Below are 20,689 nucleotides of genomic sequence, written 5' to 3' on the forward strand. Positions count from 1 at the left end.
CGAGGCAGGCAGCCAATGCACAGAGCACAGCGCTGCCTCTAAAAGGCTAAAATCAGGCATTTAAGCACAAGCTCTTCTGCACCAGAGCCACCATTTTAGAAACCGTTAAAGTACGTAACAGCTTTAGCAGCAAAGCACTTTTGTTTGCACACTACAGAGGAAACGGGTATTTTTTCCCCCTGGTTGTCAGCAGCGTTAAAACACTGCATAAGCAGCAGCGGGAGCTTGTAACAACTCAAAGAATAATGCAAGGCGCCTGAAGGAATGCTGCCAAGCCCCATGTTTAACTCTGGTTCTCAACATCACTGAAGGAGCCTGCGGTTAGTGCGCAGGCCCCTGAGGAGCCAAGGACGTACACCGCCCTGCTGCTGGCACCGGACAAAGAACGCTTACAGCGCCACAGGAATCAGAACGCTTGCTCAGAAACTCAAACATTACCACACATGTGATTCAAGGATTTATTAAGTCAAGTCATACATGCAAAACATACTGCTAATTGCATTAGCAAAAGATCAATGTAAAAACTTCACAATTTTGCAACTTTTATTTTTAAATTTTGCTTTAGTGGTTGAAAGGGTGTAGTTCAACATTGTATTCCTGCCAGTTTAGGGTGTACAGAACATTAGCACTAATTTACAGAACCTCACAGACCCAAGTTACCGTTACTCACTCTACGCTGCACACGTACATGTAGTGACATAAAGAACACTTGTCTGCATTAGTAATGGTACAGTGGTGAGGGTATCTGGCAAAGAGTGATATTTGAGAAGGTTCATAGTTTATAGAGGTTTAAAATACAAAAATTACTAAAATGTGTAAAGCTGCTTCACATGATTTTTACACCTAGTTAGTAGACTAAAAGCTCCTCAGAAAGCATAACTTACTGGGTCAGAAATAACAGAAAGATAAGGAGGATATGCTTGAACATTCTACGCTAAAAAGAAAGCAAATTTCTATCATCAGAAAGGTTTTAAGATACAAGTTATATTGCTCAGTAAGAAGAGATTCTACAAGAAAAGCATTTACTACACAACAGCTGTGGGAATGACTGGTTCAGAATTGTACCTAAATGAATGCCCTACTTGAAATTCAAAGGAATTTACCTATGAACACCAACCTCTCTTCCACTACAGCACCTCTGGGAAAACGGTCGCCGATTTCAGCCTGCACTACAAGTCAATTCAGTTTCAGCTACCCTGGCAGTGTAGTGTAAGTCATCTGTACAGCGTCGAAATACTGTCTGGCACTATCCTTTGATCCGACCCAATACTCTTTTCTCCATCACAATACAATGCTGTCAAAAGGACTAGATACACTTCAGTAAGAATAGGTATTTATTTATTTTTTAAATCACAGCAGCAAGAACTAGATTGCAACCAAGCCCTTACCAACGATAAAGCATTTTACACTGTGACTCAAGGGTGTCAGTCATTGTCCAAGATTTCGGTTCGCTATACAACGCTATGCAATGACTGGGGGTTGAGAAAACATTTAATAATAAACCACATTAGAGTGCAGTGTTTTGCTAATTATACGGTACTGTTACTTACTGTGAAAAACTAGAAAGTGTTTTTGCATTTCCTAACAGAAATTAGAGTAATCTTCAAGAAGAATCTTTAAAAAACAGTTTAGTGCTTAGTGTTCGTAGCACAACAACGCAACTTAGTTCAGCAGATAGTTTGGCAACACTTAATTGAGCAAGAATAGGATTTTAAAAATAAGGCTTTACATAGGTTTATCTTTTCAGGAGTTTGCTTTTAGAAGAATGCAAGGTAACTTTCATACTTTAAACAAATGAAACCATGAAATTGTTGATTGGTTCAAGAATTTATGGAAGAGAACTAATTTATAACAGAAAAACTTGGCATTGAGTGTGAATGCTCCATTGTTCCGAGCAAAGCACAGGGTTTGGAGTGGGGTGGGGGAGGGTAACGTTTACAGCAGCAGACATTTTCTCTTCCTCTTCTTTACAGGAGGGGGGCACAGAACCGCTCGGATAGCTTCATCAAACACTGTCTTGAGGCCTCGCTGCGTAAGTGCTGAGCATTCTAGGTATTTCACTGCACCTGCGGAAAGCAAAAAGGCAATTACAAAGCAGTCTTCCACAATTACAGCAGCACTGCTTCTAGCCAACCCCACAGCAAAAGCCAAGCATGCACTTTAATTAAGGTACATCATCTTCCACGAGCAAAATGTAGATCAAGTCACCAAGAACCCCGTTGCCATCCTACCAATCTCTTTTGCCATGGCAAGGCCCTGTGGGTAGGTGATAGGAGTCAGCTTCTTCTCCTTCAGTTTTTCAATAGTGTCCTTATCATCCCGGAGATCCAGTTTGGTACCCACTAAAATGATGGGGGTGTTGGGGCAATGGTGCCGCACCTCAGGATACCACTGCAAAAAAAAAAGCGTAGGTTGGGGGGGCAGATTTCCGTGAGGGCTCTCGAACGTTACACCTGAAAGGCTCCGTGTCCTTCGTGACGCTTTCAAGAGTCGAAGAGTAAGGGGAGAACGTAAGACCCCCATTAAGGCAGTATTAAAAAAGAAAGCATACAATGGCAAAACATTTTTAACGAAGCCAACAGGTATCTCCATATACTTCAAAAATTTATCCTACCAAGGGCTGTATTTTCTCCACACATCAGAAAACCCCTGATCAGCACTTCTCCCACCCATGGAAACCACCTCTCATTTGTTAAGTCTCCGCAATGAGTTGTCCAAGGATGTGAAAGACTGCAAGAGTAGCAGAGCACATGCTAGAATGCTGGCTGAGTCAAGAAACAAGTGGTACCAACCTAATTTTTACATGCATTTGTTTCATATTTTTCTTTAAATGGCATTAAAAGGAAAGTTCCTGTTTGTGATCTTAGCACCTTGTCGGCTGAAAACTCTTAAACTACTGTTATCCTATCAATGAATCAAGGAATGATTCACACTAGAGTGTTTCACATGTCCTGAACTTCCATGACTTAGCAGTTAGGCAAATGGAGTTCTGCCTTTCCAAATTACATTTCACATTGCCTGCCAAAAAAAGAAAAAAAAAAAAATCACCTAATATTTTCCAGATACTGCTGTAAAGTGAGCGCTGTGTTGAACCCCGAGAAATAAAATGATACCAGCTCGTACTTACCTTAGCACGGACATTTTCAAAGGAAGCGGGACTCACAAGGGAGAAGCAGATTAAGAAGACATCCTACAAAACAAGTTGACAGAAGTTAGCCCAGCAGAGCAGCATTATAAAATCTCATCACCATGAAAAGGCCAATATCACCAGCATCTATATCACAATGTCATCTGTATCACACGTGCAAAAGGAAACGTTGACGACACAGTTGCACGTGACAATCGAAGGTAGCTTTCCCAGTGGGAAATCCATTCCCAGGCAGCTACAAGCAGACACAAAGCGGGGGAACCAACAACAAACGGATTGTAATCAAGTTTATAATCAGCTATTGCAGTAGCCAGCAACTAAAACGCTAGTACTGTTGCACTGCAAGCTTTTTCCCCTGAATATCATTTCTTCTCCCTCACTGACATTCAGAAAAACAAAACAAAACAAAAAAAACCACCAGGCTTCAGATCCTTGAGGAACACAAGAAGCAATGAAGAGTCGTTAGACTGGCTTCTGAACGGGGGTGGGATGCTCTTTGCAGACCTCTAAGCGATTTAAGCCTTGAAAGACACGTAACTCATCAGTATAGGATGCTGCAAAGCGTCAACCGTTAGCACTGATTTTTTAAAATACGAATATACTATTAATATACTACTCTAAAGTAGTCTTAAATTGCAAAGGCAAAGTATACAGTATGGAATTAAAAAAAGAAAAAGATCATTTCTACAATTATTACTTCCATGCCCAAGCCAGAACTGTCACTTCCACTGAATGTCAGCATAAAAAGATTTCAGAATTTCTCTATAACCAAATTAGGATTAAGAAGGGTATTAAAAACCTCGAAGGTCCCTCCTTCCCTTTTTAAATTATGAAAAAGCAGAGAGAAAAGTGGGTGTTTTCAGGGATCTTGCACATCTTGCTTTTCAATTGAAGGCAAAAGAAAGACTGTAAGTAAGAGCGGGTAACAACATTTTAGAGCAAATGCTTACACTAACTGCCTTACAGTATACACTTCAAAAACCCAACGAGCTTCACACATGACACACTGTAGTCTACAAGCGTTCAGAATAACCACAAAATTAATTGTCGCTGTCTAACCAGATGAAGGCTGTAATCTTGCTGTATGACCCAAAACTCAATAAGCATCTCTCAAACAAACCCGACCTTCCCCAACCTACCTCTGCATCCATACTTATTCCAGTATCAAATGGGTTAGAGAATCAGGCATTTCAGAATGTTAGTTGATTGTGCTGCATTTCAAGGCATTTTGTTAGGTCAGCATCTGATATCTGCACTGCTAAGCACTTGCAACCCCGTTGTTCATGCATCACCCCAACAAGTCTCCGTAGCAGCGTCCCAGAAGAAGAAAGAAACAACATCAAATAATGTGATACTATGGCCACTACTTCTGTTTTCCAATTCTGCAGGTTTGTGGTGACTGAAGTTCTGCACATTACACAGACTCTCTCCTTTACTAGCTCCAGAGATCAAAAAATTTGGTGTAACCATGAGGAATTATTTGAAGACTTTAGGTGTCTTGCACACTACCAATCTTAATAAATAGGAGGAAAAGCTATTTTATTTGCAAGAAGAGGTTTAGTCTTAGCAACTCATATAAAGAGATTTGGTAACAGAGTTCTCAGATCTAGCAATTCCATAGTTCCAAGAAAAGTAGTCTTTTAAAAAATAGGGGCCAATTTATCACTATTGTAAGCAAGACAAGATGACAGAACTTGGAACTGAAGTTTATTTAAAGTTTTACATACGGCAATAGGTTGATCTGTCAGACTGGAAGATATATTCTTACCATTGGTTCCTCCAACCTAATAACAGTAGGAGATAAAGTTACTCCTAAAATGGATTTAAGGGAAAACGTTCTCTCGGTCAGCGATTTGCGCTCACAAATATTCACAGCATGGCTTTTCTTCTTAAGAGAGATGCTGCCCTGTAAATCAGCACAACCAACTACCTGCATCCAGAACAGACCACCAGACTTCCCCATAAACCTGTAAACGTCTGTCTGCGGTGTCAGAGGAGACTTGCGAGAGCAAACCTCTCATGAAAAGCATCCTCCTAACTTAGTTTTCTTTTTGGTTTGGTCTCCTGAGGAAACAAAGTTAACCACCTTTTCTGTCCCAACTTCTTCCTTCCCCAAATATTTTGAAATACTGGTAGATTTCAAATACATTCAGGAGAAGGTATTAAATTCCTGTATATTTTAAGGAACAAAATAAAAAGATGAATACAAGGAAAAAGATATAAATTTATGCCTCCAGTGTGGCAAAGTCCTTACTGAGCTGCTGGGTGGCTACTCGAGATACACTTATTGGCCACGTAATCAGCAATACCTGCTTTCGCCTTGCCCAGGATGTAGTTCAGGTGCACATATAGGGAAACAGAGGGCCACAAGAACATGTGAGGGGTGAGTTTTAAATAGCACAGCGAAGGAAGGGGGAGGCTGAATGCAGATCCCCCCCCCCAAAAAAAGTCAGTCTTCATCAGCTCCGCTGTTCTCTTCCTCTGTGCTTTTTGTTAGTTTTGAGGGGTTTTTGTCCCTTAAGTGATGGTGAATCTTACCTATTGCACAAGTCTAAAATCTAAAGACTGCTTCATAAGAAGTTCAAGACTTACCACTCTGTTTCATTTTCTGCTGTAAAAAACAACCTGAATAACTCCCAAGTACTTCAAACCTTTACTTAGCAGTTATACATGGTGTACAGAAAAGATTTTTTTACCAAAAGTATGCTTAGATTGACGTGGAATTCTTTTGCAGTCTATCAGAAAGCCACAGTTATTTTAGCCGGCTGAAGACATGCACATGCATTCTGTCCCTTTGTCATAGAGGAGGAACAATAATCTCCCTTACAACTCTGCTTTCTCATACTATTGAGTGATCTTTCAACATATCTTTTTCTACTCCGAGATACTTTTTTGAAAATATTTTTACCATGTTAAGCAAAGCTTAAGTTCTCCTAAGTATCCCATAAATATCTAAATATTAGTGAAAAACAGCTTTCCATTGCTTCTCTTCCTAGAAAAGGCAGATATGTCTGTCATTTCTATTAGAGCTGCCTACAATTGGCATGTTCATATCCATCTTGGGTATTGTAACTGATGGGCAAGTCTAACTGAAAGAGCTAGTGAGCAGTGAATTAAGGAAAACGGTGAATTAGGACAGTTTACTTAAAAAAGCACCAGAGTTCATTAAGTAAGATTCACATTACTCAAGAGAGCAGTTATGCTGTAGAGTAATTGGAACAATTTTGCATGTTACATTATTAGCATTGAATATATGTATTTGACAGTTAACAACAACAGTAATCAATGCCAAAAAAACCCTGCAAATTACCACCTTTCTTTACTTATAGCACAGCTCCACCAGATAAAAGTAACTGCTCTAAAGAGACTACAAAGCCAGTCTCTACAAAGATTAACTGTAGCTGAAGACGCACTGGAAAGAAAAGAGCAGATTACTTCGGCATTTTCCTTATGCAAGGAAAGATGCAGCCTGCAGACAGGACTTCACCAGTTGCAAGCATGGAAGACAGAAGCACATTTGTATTGATGTTATAGCACAAACTACAGTAAGCAATAAAATAGCCACGGGCTTTATATTCAAAAGCTCCGACCCACCCTCTGTCAATACCAATAATATCTTCCTTCAGTACTGCCTCTTTCACATTTAGAGCATCTTCACAGAGACTAAACAATATCAAGTGCTTAGCAGTGCCAGTGTCAGGTTGCAGCCAAACATCACGCCTAAAAACAAAAACAACCCCTGCTTTTGGCAGGCATGCTAACCTTAAAATGAATGGAGTAGCTGATGGAACTATTCACCAAGGGGTTTTTGATTTTGTTTTGGGTTGGTTTTCCCGCCCCCCTTGTTTTAAATCAAGCATTCTAGCTGATTCTGAGGCTGCAACTATACAAAAGCCAACAAGTATCAGTGCACGCAAATACATAAGCATGCAAATTTTAACATTTGTACACACAAAGGTTATAATACAGCTACAGCATGTAGGCTGAAGGAAGGTAGCTTGCAACAAGTCACTGTTACTAAGAAATACAACTCCACATGTGACAACATTGGCCTTATGTTCAAAAAGAAAATATCCTTATGTTGTCCAAAGCTGTATAGATTCTTTCTAGTTTCACACTGTAGTTCTTACTGTTTGCGGATAGGAGAGTGGACGTAGTCTGTCATAGTCCTCTTGACCAGCTGTATCCCACAAACCCAGATTGACCGGTTTTCCATCAACCATTACATTAGCAGAGTAGTTGTCAAAACTAAAAAAATAAAGAAAGAGTTAGCTGCATTAGCTTGCAGTAAAAGAGGGCACCCGAGGACTTTTTCCTACAGAGTCCTAATTGGGAACGCTACAAAAGGAAACATTTTTATTGCATTCTTCTGCTCCCCAGAAACAATAAAGTTGTTCTTTAAATACTGACCCTGGTATTGGGTAATGGAAGGAAAAAATACACACAACAGACTTGGTCCAGTCTGAACACAAGTCATCTTTTTCATTGCTCTTCCAAAGGAAGTGTTAATCTCAATAAGCAGAGGAAAGCAGGTGATGCACTTCGCAAGCACTTTCCAGTCTTAGTGGGACATTCGGCAAGTTAATCTGTCTCATTTTATAATATTTAGAATAGAAGATACATGAGCAACAACCAAGGAATCCTTAATGACAACAGTAGCTAAGAAAAACAAAAAACCTTATTATCCTGCTAATCAAAAACCCCTCCCATGAAATATCAAAGTTAATAACTAGGGGCCAGTAGAGGCATAATTTTTATCTCATCACTGCTGTAGGCACAAAGGTTTTAATGACTTGTTAAGGCTAAACTAAGTTCACTGGGAACACAAGCATACTGTAATGCAAAAATCTGAATTTAAGACCAAAAAAAGGAAACAGGAGTAATTAAGACAACAAGGTCTTGGAAGGGTAACTAAAGTCATCTGTAAATCTCATTAGAATGTATTTTGTTAGCTGAAAAACTCATCAATAGTTAGAGAGCAAGACAGCCAGATAAATATAGAGGCATCCGAAAAGGGCAAAGCTGCTCGTGTATAAAACGGCTCCCCCCAACAGCCCCTCAAAAAGAGAACTACACTAATACTGATACTGACAAATCCTTACATGCAAGAAAATGGGAAGCACCAAAATAAATGAGTCCCCACAATCTCGCCTGATGAACTATAGAGCTGTGGCTGGCTTAGCACAGGATTGGCAGTAGCACACAAAGTGGAAAGAACAAATGAAAAAAAATTCTCTAGTCATCTAAACCAACTATTTCTGACCATAATATGATGTTTTACAAGCTGCTCGGCCTTGGGACTGCTTATCATGAATGATATTAAAGACAGGAATAGCATAGTATTTTAAAAGAGAACAGCATCTGATAAAATGTTAGTAAATGTTAGTCCTGAATAAGCTAGGCCTAGAGGGCAGAGAGGTGCAAAACTGATGGAGCCTGAACAAGCACTGGTACGACTGTGCCCGAGCAGTAAAACCCCACAGAGCTCCTCCTTACACATGCCTAGGTACTCAGTTAAACATCCAAGATGAAACTGAAGGGTGCTTGCAGCCAATTCAAACAACTCAAATAAGGAATCTGGAATGGCGGTAAGCACAGAGAAGTTGACATAAATGAGTTCTTAGGATTTTATAAGTACTTACACAGTGGGTATATATTCTCCAGGAAATGCATTGGTTGTGTAACTGATGAGTAGGCATGTTTTACCTACAGCACTGTAAAAAGAGAAAGTTCACATATAAAACACATTGATCTTGAATAATGAGAAATAATATTCCTTTTAGGGAAGAAGACTGATTACATCCAATCATCTAAGGAACAATGGAGTGTCAGTAGTCACTATTGTGCAAGAAAACAGCTAATAGACTGTAGCCCTAAGATGACTGGTAATGAAAACACACCTAATATAAACATCCATTTTGTGAAGTGGTGAATTACCAAATTTTGTTAATCTTTAGAGAAAAAAAAACCACAAGTATTAATAAGAATACTAACATCTGCTAGTCACCTGACTGAATACTCATGAAGACTGCCTTACTCCAACTCCCTGAAATTAAAAACCCCTGAGAAGTATTTCCAGACACCCTTTACACAATTCCAAAACTGTTATCTTTTCCAGAAAGTGGTATACTTTCACATAACTAAAGTTTGAAAAACCTAGAAAAGTATAATTGTTCAACACATCATTACTTTTGAGTCTCTGAGAAAAATAAACGAATGATAATCCTCACAATATTTATTGCTATTGCAAAACGACTCCCCGCATGCATTTGTCAACTATTCAAACATTTCACAAACTGATTTATAGATAAATTACATTCTGATATTGGAGAACCTGGAACACCGAACCTTTCCCCACAGATCCAATTCTGAACAGCCTCAAATGGGAGCAAGACGAGGTTCTGTTCTGGGTTTCCTTCAAAACTCTGGCAGCCAGTTCCTTCCCTCTCCACCCTCCTCCCCACATCTTATCTAGAGTCAAACATTAGGTTAACGACACCATTGAATTTTTGTTACAGTTTCAATTAAAGGGTTGGAAAACTTTTAAAAAAGAAATATGGTCCAATTTAAATAGACTCTGCAAAGAGCGTTTCTGGGACTGCAGAGTGGTTCCCATGCTGGCTTCTCACTCACGGTGCATAATCCTTTAACAGTGTGAGAGATTCCAGAAGGTGAGTGTGCAACTAGTTTCTCAAAGGCGATAATGCCCAGGCAGTCTAACAGTCTTCCCGATGACTCTTCTCAAACAGACAAACTGCCATGCAAGGCAAACTGTGCTGTCTTGATGATGTTTTATCGCTGAAATGATTTGCTCAATGCAAGTCAGCAGTAACTTTGAAGCCTTACTGTACTTACGCGTATAAACTTGCCATTAGTATTAGGTTTGACTCATGACCCTCCTGAACTAAATTTTTCAAAGGAAAGTGAAAGACAAAAGTCTAGAACTACAGTTAGTATTTAAAAAACAACCCAAGAACAAAATGCTATTGCTAAAAATATCCTATTATCCTTTAGCTTCTGCAGAAGAAAAAAAAAAAAAAAACAACTCACAGAAACAAGCTTTAGTCAAGGGCTTACTAGCCCTCCAGCTGCAAACATTCTGAGGCATTAACATCTGAATTTTACTATGTATCTTTGACTTAAATCATTGCATTTCTTCTCTTGGTTTGGAAGCATGTGGACTGCCCCTTCACTTACCAAAGACCATCTTCAAAACATGTAAAATGATTTGACACTCAACATTGACCAACCAGCCTTACCTAGTGACTCACAATTTAAGGCAGGTTAAGTAAATTTGAGCTTTATCACAACCATAAGTTACTGTGTGTGTTGTCGCTCAATCTGTAGCAAGTCTCTCCATTAAACTTAAAGCAGTTCCATACCACATTAGCCCAAGAAGTTGTTTGATAGCAGCATCTGACAACACTACCTTAAATGCTTAAGCTATGAAAGAGTTGCTTCAGTGTGCAAAATTAGCTAGGATTTTACCCTACATGCCCATTTTTTAATTGTAATTTCATGTTTCTGAGCTGACACCTAGCAGAACATCCCATCTGCCACAACTCTCTCTGACCATACCATGCAGTTTTCCACACTACTTTTCACACCTGCTTCTAAGGAAACAAGATGCCAGCTCCTTGAACAGTCTGAGATTTTTTTTTTTCCTTTCAGCATGCACTCTCTTTTACCAAGCTATAACAACAACAAAAAAGGGGACATTTAATTCTATTCTTGATAAGTACAGTCCCTGAACATTCTCCTGTAGTAACAGGCTTGAGATATTTCTGTTCAAAAGCAGAAGAGGGATTTACCATCCAAAAACTTCTGTGGGAAAGAACTGGGGAGCAGTATGACAACACAGCTAAGCTAATTTAACAGCTGTCAGAAGAGGAGATCCCATCTCATCTCATCTCTTGCACTAGCACTCATTGGCTCTGTAACAAGCCAGAAAAAGGAGTTAGAGAAAGCTATTCACTCCGCCTCCCCCCATAAGGACCACTTGCTATTTGAGCTCCCGGCTCTGCGAGTTAGATCAATTAGAATACACTGCTGAACTGCACTTGGAACACTATGAAGCAGGCTATGCTGGTCCAGCTTATAAAGGACAAATGTGAAAACCTTCAAAATACCAAGAGGAGCAAAAGCCAGCTTCTTTGGGAAACTTCTTGAGGCGCAGAGGCTACGTGTTCTCACGCTTCTAGAACCTGTTTGGTCTGATGCTTCATCTTCCAGTAAGTTCATTACATGTAATTTAGGCTTCTAACTAATGTTGAACTCAACATTTTCAGCAGTGGATCAAGAACTTTTCTCTGCACTCAAGCTCCTTTGTTCACCTTGCACTGAAACTGGTGAGTCTGCTCTGGCTAATCAAAACAGCGCAGGAAGGAGGCGGTGAGAGATTTCATTCCAAGCTTAGAAATGCCTGTAGTGTGTTTCTGCAGCACCAATCAGCCAGAGTCATTTAAACAAGAAAAAACACGTTCAACAACCCTGTTTCAGAGTTGCTCCATCTAGGTTTCCTGCTTTCCTTGCCTTTTGGCTCACTGCCCTACGAATCAGATCATTATGGTTGCCAGCCTTAAAAATAAACACTAATGCCTACCTTTATAAATAAAGTACATTGTCTAAGTACTTTATCAACTTTTTTAGACTTCTAACTTCTGTATTAAAGCAACTCCCCTAAAGAGAATTCCAACTGTTTGGCAAAATATAAATCCTTGTACATGAAGGCTGAGACTAAGAAATTAAAATAACACCAAACCAAGATTAGTCATAACAAGATTTCTAGCAACTACTTAATCATAGCTCTGTCCACCCACTATTACATAAATGAAACTAGTAACATTTGACTGTAATTAAAAATATGGCCTACAGAAATCCAGCGCTTTAACCACTGAACAATAAGTGAAAGATTTACAAAAGACAGCACTGAGCCCCTTATTGCTTCTGGATACCATCCAGAAATCAATGTATTTATATAACCATGTATGTACCAATTCCTGAAAACAAAACATGTCACCTCTTTCCTGGCCTTATTTACACTAACAAGTTTTATGAAGTTTCCCCACTGTGTTAGAGGTGCTTGGAGCCACTGTATGTGACATGCACTGAAAATGCCGTTAGAGGATCCGCACCAGCACTACTTCCACTCTAAAGGCACTGGAGCTGCACAGATGGTTGAGAATCTCCTGCTTTCCCACAACTAAAAACGAATTGTGAGAATTTAGTTCCCATTTGCAGCCATGGAAATGGAGACCAGCTGAGTACTTGCTGGTTTAATTCCAGAAATGCTGATACCTACAAACAGGTGGCAGCCTTCATAAAAAGCTTTGTTTATGTCATTTCTTTCTTTCTCTGATCCACAAGAACAACCTCCCTAGCAGACATGATGTACAACAGCCCAGGTCTTCACTCAAATGTTAAACAGTAGCTGAGACTTCTCTAGTGCCATTCTCAGACCAAAAGTTCGGTATTTTTGCTATAGTAGGTTTAGTTACACACGGCTCTGCCAGATAAGCTGTTTTACTCACTGTGACACACCCTCTCCCAAATATGCTGTTCAGTACCTACAATACTACTACATTTTTTAAACTTTAAAAGTTCAGTAACACGTTACTCAGTTTCAAGTCACTGCACTCTCTACAGATTGCACTGGAGAGGCTTGAGGTGTTCAGCATCTTACACAAACACTGCACTACGCTCAGTAAGAAGCCAATTACCCTACCCCTCCCTGCCTTCTCGATAAGCTATCAAATCAAATACAGCACGGCTTTAATAGACAAGGTCTCAAATTAGGCAGAATTCCAAAGAGGGACTCTTAATTCACTGCTCTTGTTCCTACACTATTTCTGCGATTAAAAAATGCTTACAAAAGAGCATAACGTTTGACCATTTCTGTGGCATCTAGTAATCATTTCTCCAAAATGCAGAACTTCCCCTAACATTACACGACATCACTGGAGATTTCATACCACTTAACAGCTGCCTTTTTAAAGGGAAAACAAAAGCTGCTAAAAATAACTTACACCAATGCTTTTTCTCAAGTGTCAATCAACAGCAATTCCTGCAGTTACTCAAGTGGAGGGCTCTTCATCTGTCTTGCACATTCCTACTGCTCTATATCACCACAAAGACAAAGCAACAGTTGCCATTTATTTTTCCCCAAACAATCCTCACAGTGAAGGAAAAAAACCAAGGGCAAAATATGATAGCACAACTAGCACGCATGCCATGTTTTTCTAGTTAAATTAGTTGTCTAAACAGATACTAGTCAAAGCTCTAAGAACAAACATGAGTTACCTATGAGAAACAGCCTACTCATTTACAAATTAAAAAAATAATAATCACACACGTACTTCTACAGCTTTGTTTATTTTGTTCCTAGTAGATCTTTGCGGAGGGTACATAAAACAATACCTAAGTTTTATATTACATAAACAAATCTTTAACTTGCATTGTTTTACAGAAACACTAAAGCTTTAGCCTTATCTAAGCCAAACATTACACATTTCCTAGAATACCTGTAATGCTTGAACTTTTGAAGCAGCAGCAGCACAGAGAAACACAGTCAAATGTTTCTTAAAAACACTGAATGGAGAATGATACAAAGCTACCAAAAATGAGCAATAGTACCTGAATGCAACCTTAAGAGAGATTTGTTTCTAACTAAGGAGGAAGGAAAACAAATTGAATTACTGTATTTTGTCCACACATACGTACAAAACTCAGGTAGAATTACACCACTTCCATTTCCAAGACAGATATGTCGCAATAAGTATGTTCAGAATTGGGATGGTTACACGGCAAATGACAAAGAACTGTATTGTTGAATGAATTACTGAACGTTATACAGTTTGTCTGCGCTAAGTTCTCAGATCTAGTGGAGGAAGTAGACTGAACTTTTTTCCCCACCCTAACTTGATGCATCGCACTTATTTACAGCATTTCACAGACAACACAGTTCAGTTGAATTAAAAAACCTGATATAACAGAAAAGCAAGTTTGTTGGTTTTAAAATCAATATAACCAAAAGAACAGTCCACAGTTATCCTGTCTAGCATCAAAGAATTACATCACTAGGAAAAGGCTTCATTTGCCAAGATACCACTTTCATATTCATATTGCTCAAAATCTTACACAGCAAGTCAAAACAAATTTGCTATACAGCATAAGTTTATCCTTCAACCATACTTAGCTGCCTTTTTAGAGATTCTACATCTTAAAAAACAAAACAACAACAACAAAAAAGCCCCACACGTAACCTGAAGATTAAGCCACCATGTGAAATTAGAGACAGTGGCAAGACCATTTAGCTACACTTCACTCCTCTGTCATCTACAGAAGTTTGCTGTGATACCAATTATGCTCAGCCTACACTGGGATTTTTGTTTCTCCTAAGGGAAAAAAAAAAAAAAAAAAAAAAAACAACCTCTCAAACTGCATAAGACAACTCTTGTTTTCCAGCTGGCCTGTGATGCTCCCCTGAGCTCTGACGTCCAGTAAGAGAAAGAATGCCTCTGAGTTGATGGGAATAGCATCATGGAGAATATTCAAAAGTAGCACACACAAACTCTTTCCCCACCATAATTCCAGCATTCCTCACACTGAAATCCAACAGCTAAACTTAAAAAAGCATCCTCAAGTTGTGTCACTTACAATTAATATCATATTAGAATGCTGTAGGTGTAACAGTTCTTTACAGACAAGTATATAATTAATTATTTGTATTTCAAGTGCTTTATCAGCCTCCTTTACACAGGAACCTTACAAGCCTAGATGTATGTATGCAGAAAAACAGTCCCTGCTCACAAGCGTTTATGAACTGCTTGGAGTTTAGCACATTTCACTTAGCCTTACTGCAAGAATCAGATGTCGAAAATCAAGCTATAAACAGTAATAAGTTTGTTACTCTCAGAAATTTCAAATCAATATTGAATTTCTCACATCATTAAAAGCACGGTAACTTTTTTTTAACACACTTTGATTACTTCGGTGTGCTTAGTGATAGAAGCAACACCAGAAACAAGAGGCAGCTCCCGGGCGAGCCGGGAGAAGCGGCCCACCCCTGCCAGAAGTGCCCACCCTCCTGTACCACGGCGGGCGAAAGCCACTTCTGTCAGCACAACATGAATTACCCGGCCCCCACTACAGCACCCACCGCCCGAGCGCCTTCCCCAGCAGCAACCCAGGGCCCGGGGAGCAGGCCAGCACCGCAGACACCCACCGCTTACCAACACCGCTGCAGAAACCCGGCTCTCCCGCTCCCGAGGCGGCCACCATTTGCTCGCAGCAGTCATCGCCTTGCCCCACGCTTCCCTCCCCTCCCCCGCCACCAGCAGGAAGCCGCGGCCGCCACCCGCCCACCGCCTCGGCGCCCACACCCCCGGCCCCGGCGAGCCCCCGCACCCCTCAGGGCCGGCAGGGCCGCGCCCGGGCCCCGCGGCGGGGGCGCCCACGACTTGCGGCGGGGCCCGGGTGGCCCGCGCCGCTCCCCGCCCCGCGGGCGGACGCCCTTCACCCCCCCCGGGGCCGGCGGGGTCCCCTCACGGCGAGGGCCCGACCGGGGGGATCCCCTCAGACTTACCCGTCGCCCACCACCACACACTTGATGGCCTGCATCGGGGCTGCGCCGCGGCGGCGGGTCCTGCTGCTGAGCGGGGCGGGGAGGGCCGCGCAAGAAGGCAGCCGGCGGCGGTCTCCGCACCGGGTCGCGGCCGCCTCCGCCCTGTGCCTGGGAGCGGGGACGAGGCAGCGGCCACCACCCAAGGCGGGGAGAGGGAGAACTGCGGGGAAACAGGAAGCGGCCGCTCCACTCACATCCGGCCGGGCTGCGCTCGGCCCCGCGGCCCCGCCTCCGGGCCCGCTCGCCGACACCCCGCCCTCCCGGGGAGCCGCTTCGGCCGGGCGGCGGGCGGCGCCGAGCGGGCTTCGGGCCGCTTCGGCACCGCTCGGGTTTCTCCGTCGCGCCGGCAGGGCTTCGGGCGCGATCGGCAGCGCTCGGCACCGCTTACCGCCGGGCGGGAGCCGCCGCCATGCTTGTGCTACTAACCCAGTCAGGGGCGGCGGGCCTCCCTCCGGCTCCCTCCGCCCCAGGACCAGGGAGCCCCCAGGGTCATCCTTTTTTTTTTTTTCCCTTTAATCAGTCACAGCCTTACTGAAAAGTGATGTCATGCGCTGGCACTGCTGAGACAAGCAAGCAGCCTCATGCTGCGAGCTGGGCTGGCAGCGGCATGCAGGCCGCAGGAGAGCAGCTGCCCGGCGGGGAGGCCGCGCCGCCGTCCCCAGCCAGCGTCTGGTCATGGACACCAGTCAGGGCATCATCGCTCGCCAGCCCCGTCCGCCGCCTCACTGGTGCCATACCGACCTGGCGGCCACGCCGCCATGCCGTGACAGACCCCTCTCGAACAAAATGTCTTCTGACACCGCTTTGGATCCTGTCTTTCACTCCCAAGAGCCTTAACACAATCCTAGCATCCATCCGCTGTCGGGACATCATGCACCAATCTAATTCTTCACATCTGATGAGGCACGTTAATGTGAAATTCTGTTTGTCCTACAGATGGACTGAGGGGATGTAGCTCAAGTTACCAGAGACAACCCGCAACGTTCCTCATGTGCTGCTGTGGGTGGATGCCCACGCTCCCCAGACAGACGCCCACCATAGGACAGACCCTCTCACTCAGTGTGCCACCAGAACGTTTCCCTTCATCGACGGATCCTCATGCCGCCCTCCCTCCTCCCGATGTGCTGTGACATTAATTAACTCTGCTGGCAAGTTTTAGAGCAGATCAGTGAGCAGTCAGTCTTCACAAGATGGGACAGCCCAGGGACTGTCAGACTACACAGAGCCTTGGGTTTCTTTTTTCCCCAAGCAAACCAGTTATTTTCAGGAAATACTGAAGTAAAAGTCAAGCAGAGCAGGTCCAATGGTCCCAGGAGACTTTTTAATTTCTACAGTTAGTTCTTGCCATATCTCTACTTGCCAGAGAAGCTTCTGGTTGGACTGATGCACACGACCGCTATTCCCTTTGTTTGCATTGCCATCCATTCCTCAGAGAAGGTATGGGGAAAGGGCCCACGCACGTGCTGCTTCTGCAAAGTGATGATGAGTTCACTGAAATCAATATAGTGTACCATCATGGGTTTTCCAATGGTTGGATCTTCGATTAATTTTGGAACATTTCTAAATTATTTTGATACCACACAATGCAACCTCATCAATGGACAGAGCATTCCGTGATATTTACTCTGTTCCATTTTTCTTTTGCTGAGCAAAGCTAATTCTCAGATATTTCACATCAGTGAGGAAAATATCATAGCTATCACTGTCACCTGAAAGGCTATTTTTGCAACATTTGTACGTACATGTTCCCTCATACAGACGGAAGCTGAAATGACTTGTCATTTAAGCTAAATATCCTTAAAGCCAAGACTCTGCTGCTGCCAATGACCTGGCAACTGTTCTCTACCCAGCAGCCGGGAGCTGCGGAAGAGAAATGTGGGCAGTATCGCAGTGCTCCTGCTGTTCTTGGCTGCTACAACAGCTTTGGGGGCCTTTGAGATACTGCACAGACACAGAGCAGACATGAAGACTGTCTGATTTATGCCATGGTCCTGGGGAGACACAGAACATGTGAAGATTCAAGTGACATGTGAAACTGCTTCTGATTTTCCCCCCACCTACCTGTTCCTCCACTGGTTCTTTTTCATCCAGTGTAAAACAGATGGATGATTAGAGTTTTTAACATGAAAAAGAGGTACAACGAAATTTACAATATTATTACAAAATAGCATACAAAGACAGGGATGAAGGCTATAATAGAGAAAACACATTAGCACAAATTGCTTTTATGATCCTGTCATGAGACAAGCGATATCTTTTTATATATGTTCTTTTCAGTGCTCCTCCATCCTGTTCTTTTGGGATCAATTGTTTTGCATTCTCAAAAAATACTTAAGTTAAAACACAGGGAATGCTTTGAATATTTTTTAAATTGACAGTTTTATACCCAATTGGGTATATAGTTGCCAACATTAGAAAATACCTAGATAAATATTTACTGTTAGTCATTAAAAACAATATTGCAGTTTGGATAGATGATGATGGTAACAGATTTATACATTTTTTTTCCCCACATGTTTGTAAATCTTTATTTCCTTAAATATGATAAAAAGGAGCCTTTGGGAATTGTTCAAAATTTTGCATTTGAAATCCTAGTTGATATCTCCCTTAAGGTAACTATTCTTTATTTGCCCTGGAAGACAAATGGTTACTTATGTGTGTGCTCCGTAGAGTACATGATGTGTTAATTATTCTGTTATTAAAGTTACTATATTTCAGCTACATTTTACTTTATTCTTGCATCTTTTTTGTTTAACTAGTATGTAGTGTATTTGTTTTTAAAGAGAAACAAATAACTTATATGGTGCTACAAATAATGCTTAACACTCTTTGCAGATACCTTTTTTCCCCTGAGAATAAGAGGAGAGACCGACACAGGGAACATATTGAAACATTAGTTTGACAAAAGGAAAGAAACTTAGAGAGCAGTATGAAAGGCAGGGCAAAGGAGTGAGAAGTTAGTAACTAACTACTTAATAGAAAAATTGTCAGTTTGATAGATAGGACTGCAGTGCTGAGTTGTACATGGAATAGTTACAAATACACTACACAGAGGAGCATGTAAAAACAAAATAATGAATGGCTGTAACAATAACAAATTATAAATCTTTCCATAATTCTGATAAGATCATGAATCAGAAAGTTGAGGCTTAGATCAGTCCTAATATTGCTCCAGAATCTGTCACCGTATCTTCCCTCATCCATTACAATTGTTGAAATTCTTTTTCTTAGACATCGGGAGGAAATAATTATTTAAAATTGTTTCGGATACTGGCTGAATGTGTGTATTGTGTATGCGCTGGCACTGAAGGAGGATTATTCTCCTTTGTGGATGGGGAGTGGCAGGGCAATCACGCTGATGCAATACTGGAAAGTTCTACTCACCATGACACAGACTATCAGCGTTACAGAGACAATAATTATTTGCACTTTTGTAGTATCTTTCATCCCAAAGTATTACTGTGTTCTTTAACACGTTAGTTCATTAATAAAGCCACAAACAAACACACAGAGAAGTAGAGAGGGACCAGTGTACACATTGCACGTACAGGGAAACACGTCAGTGAAACAACCAGAACACCTAAGAGTGATTCATAGGTGTATTCTTACTCCTCGATGACACTTCCTGCTGACATCAGTTCTGTTCAGCTGCCTTCAGGAAACAACATGCTACAATATCTAGGTCAAAAGTAAAAGTCTGTCCTTCCCAATAGCGTAAAAACTGTTTTAGGAGCAAAAAGCTGTAATCGTAATTCACAGCCACTTGAAACCAGGGCTTGGACTGAAGTGCAAGAGCAAATTTTACGTGAAGCAAAGGTGTATCACAAAGCGTCAGAGGGCAGGATAAGGCTTTCGGTATATTGCACCCTTCTCTCTTTAGATATTTGTATTAAAATCAGAAGCAAAAGACCCCACCCAAAACAATTGAAGAGAGATTTCTCTTACTGGAGAAAAACTGGGTTTCCAGATGCTTTTTTGTCTTAAAATAGCTGAGAGAATTGTCTTTAAAAATTGCACTTGAGGCTTGATTTTATCCTAATTGGAGTTGGTGGTAAAAGTCAGGTGATTGATGATGTAGTATTAGGGACATAGTAACTGGCAGAAAGAAATCTTAATGCACAGCACTAGGCATCCAGAATTCCTTCCTGGACTCTGGTTCCACTGTGGCGTTATCTGCCTGTGTGGCCTGTCACGCACTGAGCCCCTCTGCCTTCCCACTTTGAAATCAGGATAGTAGTACTTATTCAAGCTGTTTGGATAGTAGCTAGCACTTAAAGATTCACACCTAACATGGTTGCCTGAGATTCTGAAGTTTTTTGCTCAATGATCTTTGAATTCTGTAGTAACGTGTCTTCGTCAAGCTAATAGAGCACACAGGTTTAATTAGGAAAGTGACACTATCACTGTGGAGGAAATTCAGAGTATCTTCTCCGAAGGTGGGGAGATACCGTGACGTAAAATTCATGTTAGAAAATAATCTAATCCACAAGTAACAGTCCGCAATTTCTAGATATTCCAGGCAGACATTTTTGGCATGATTAGTCTCCTGAGTGTTGAAAAAAACCCTGTACTAGCATGTGATATGTTCGCTGTTCAAATATAGTACTCAGTCTGCTCTAGAGGCACCAAAGCCAGCAATAAAAAAGGAACCACAACTTTTAAATGTCAGCATTTGCTGCACCAGAGAGAACAGGATAAAGGAGCATGAAAATAAAATGTTAGTATATAAATCTCTACATCAATAGTGAAGCATTGTAGAATAAATGCATCACATTCATGTGATATTAGCATAGATGATTTAGCTGGTATACGTATACAGCAGAAACAAGTCCTGTATTTTCTTTAGGTAGCTTCTGATAAATATATCTTCTGTCAAGAATTTCAGTTATAAAAACCACATAAGGCTTTGCATTCATTTA

The 20,689-nt window shown here is 41.5% G+C and overlaps 2 protein-coding genes across 2 annotated transcripts in view; one reads left to right on the forward strand and one right to left on the reverse strand.

Moving 5' to 3' along the window:
• Positions 1-1,208, forward strand: part of DAGLB (diacylglycerol lipase beta) — a 15,327-nt gene extending 14,119 nt beyond the window's left edge. The window contains exon 16 of the transcript XR_014228148.1: positions 1,134-1,208. The gene's annotated coding sequence lies outside the window, so the exon portion shown is untranslated. The remainder of the gene's footprint in view (positions 1-1,133) is intronic.
• Positions 445-15,949, reverse strand: RAC1 (Rac family small GTPase 1). Its single transcript, XM_082311641.1, has 6 exons — positions 15,732-15,949; positions 8,791-8,862; positions 7,279-7,396; positions 3,128-3,190; positions 2,232-2,391; positions 445-2,066 (listed from the first exon to the last, which is right to left on the reverse strand). The coding sequence occupies exons 1-6, from the start codon at positions 15,764-15,766 to the stop codon at positions 1,936-1,938; spliced, it is 579 nt and encodes a 192-aa protein (XP_082167767.1). The 5' UTR covers positions 15,767-15,949; the 3' UTR covers positions 445-1,935.
• Positions 15,950-20,689: the final 4,740 nt, after the last annotated feature.

Source organism: Platalea leucorodia, assembly GCF_965183815.1.
Source record: "Platalea leucorodia genome assembly, chromosome: 5".
Classification (NCBI taxonomy): domain Eukaryota; kingdom Metazoa; phylum Chordata; class Aves; order Pelecaniformes; family Threskiornithidae; genus Platalea; species Platalea leucorodia.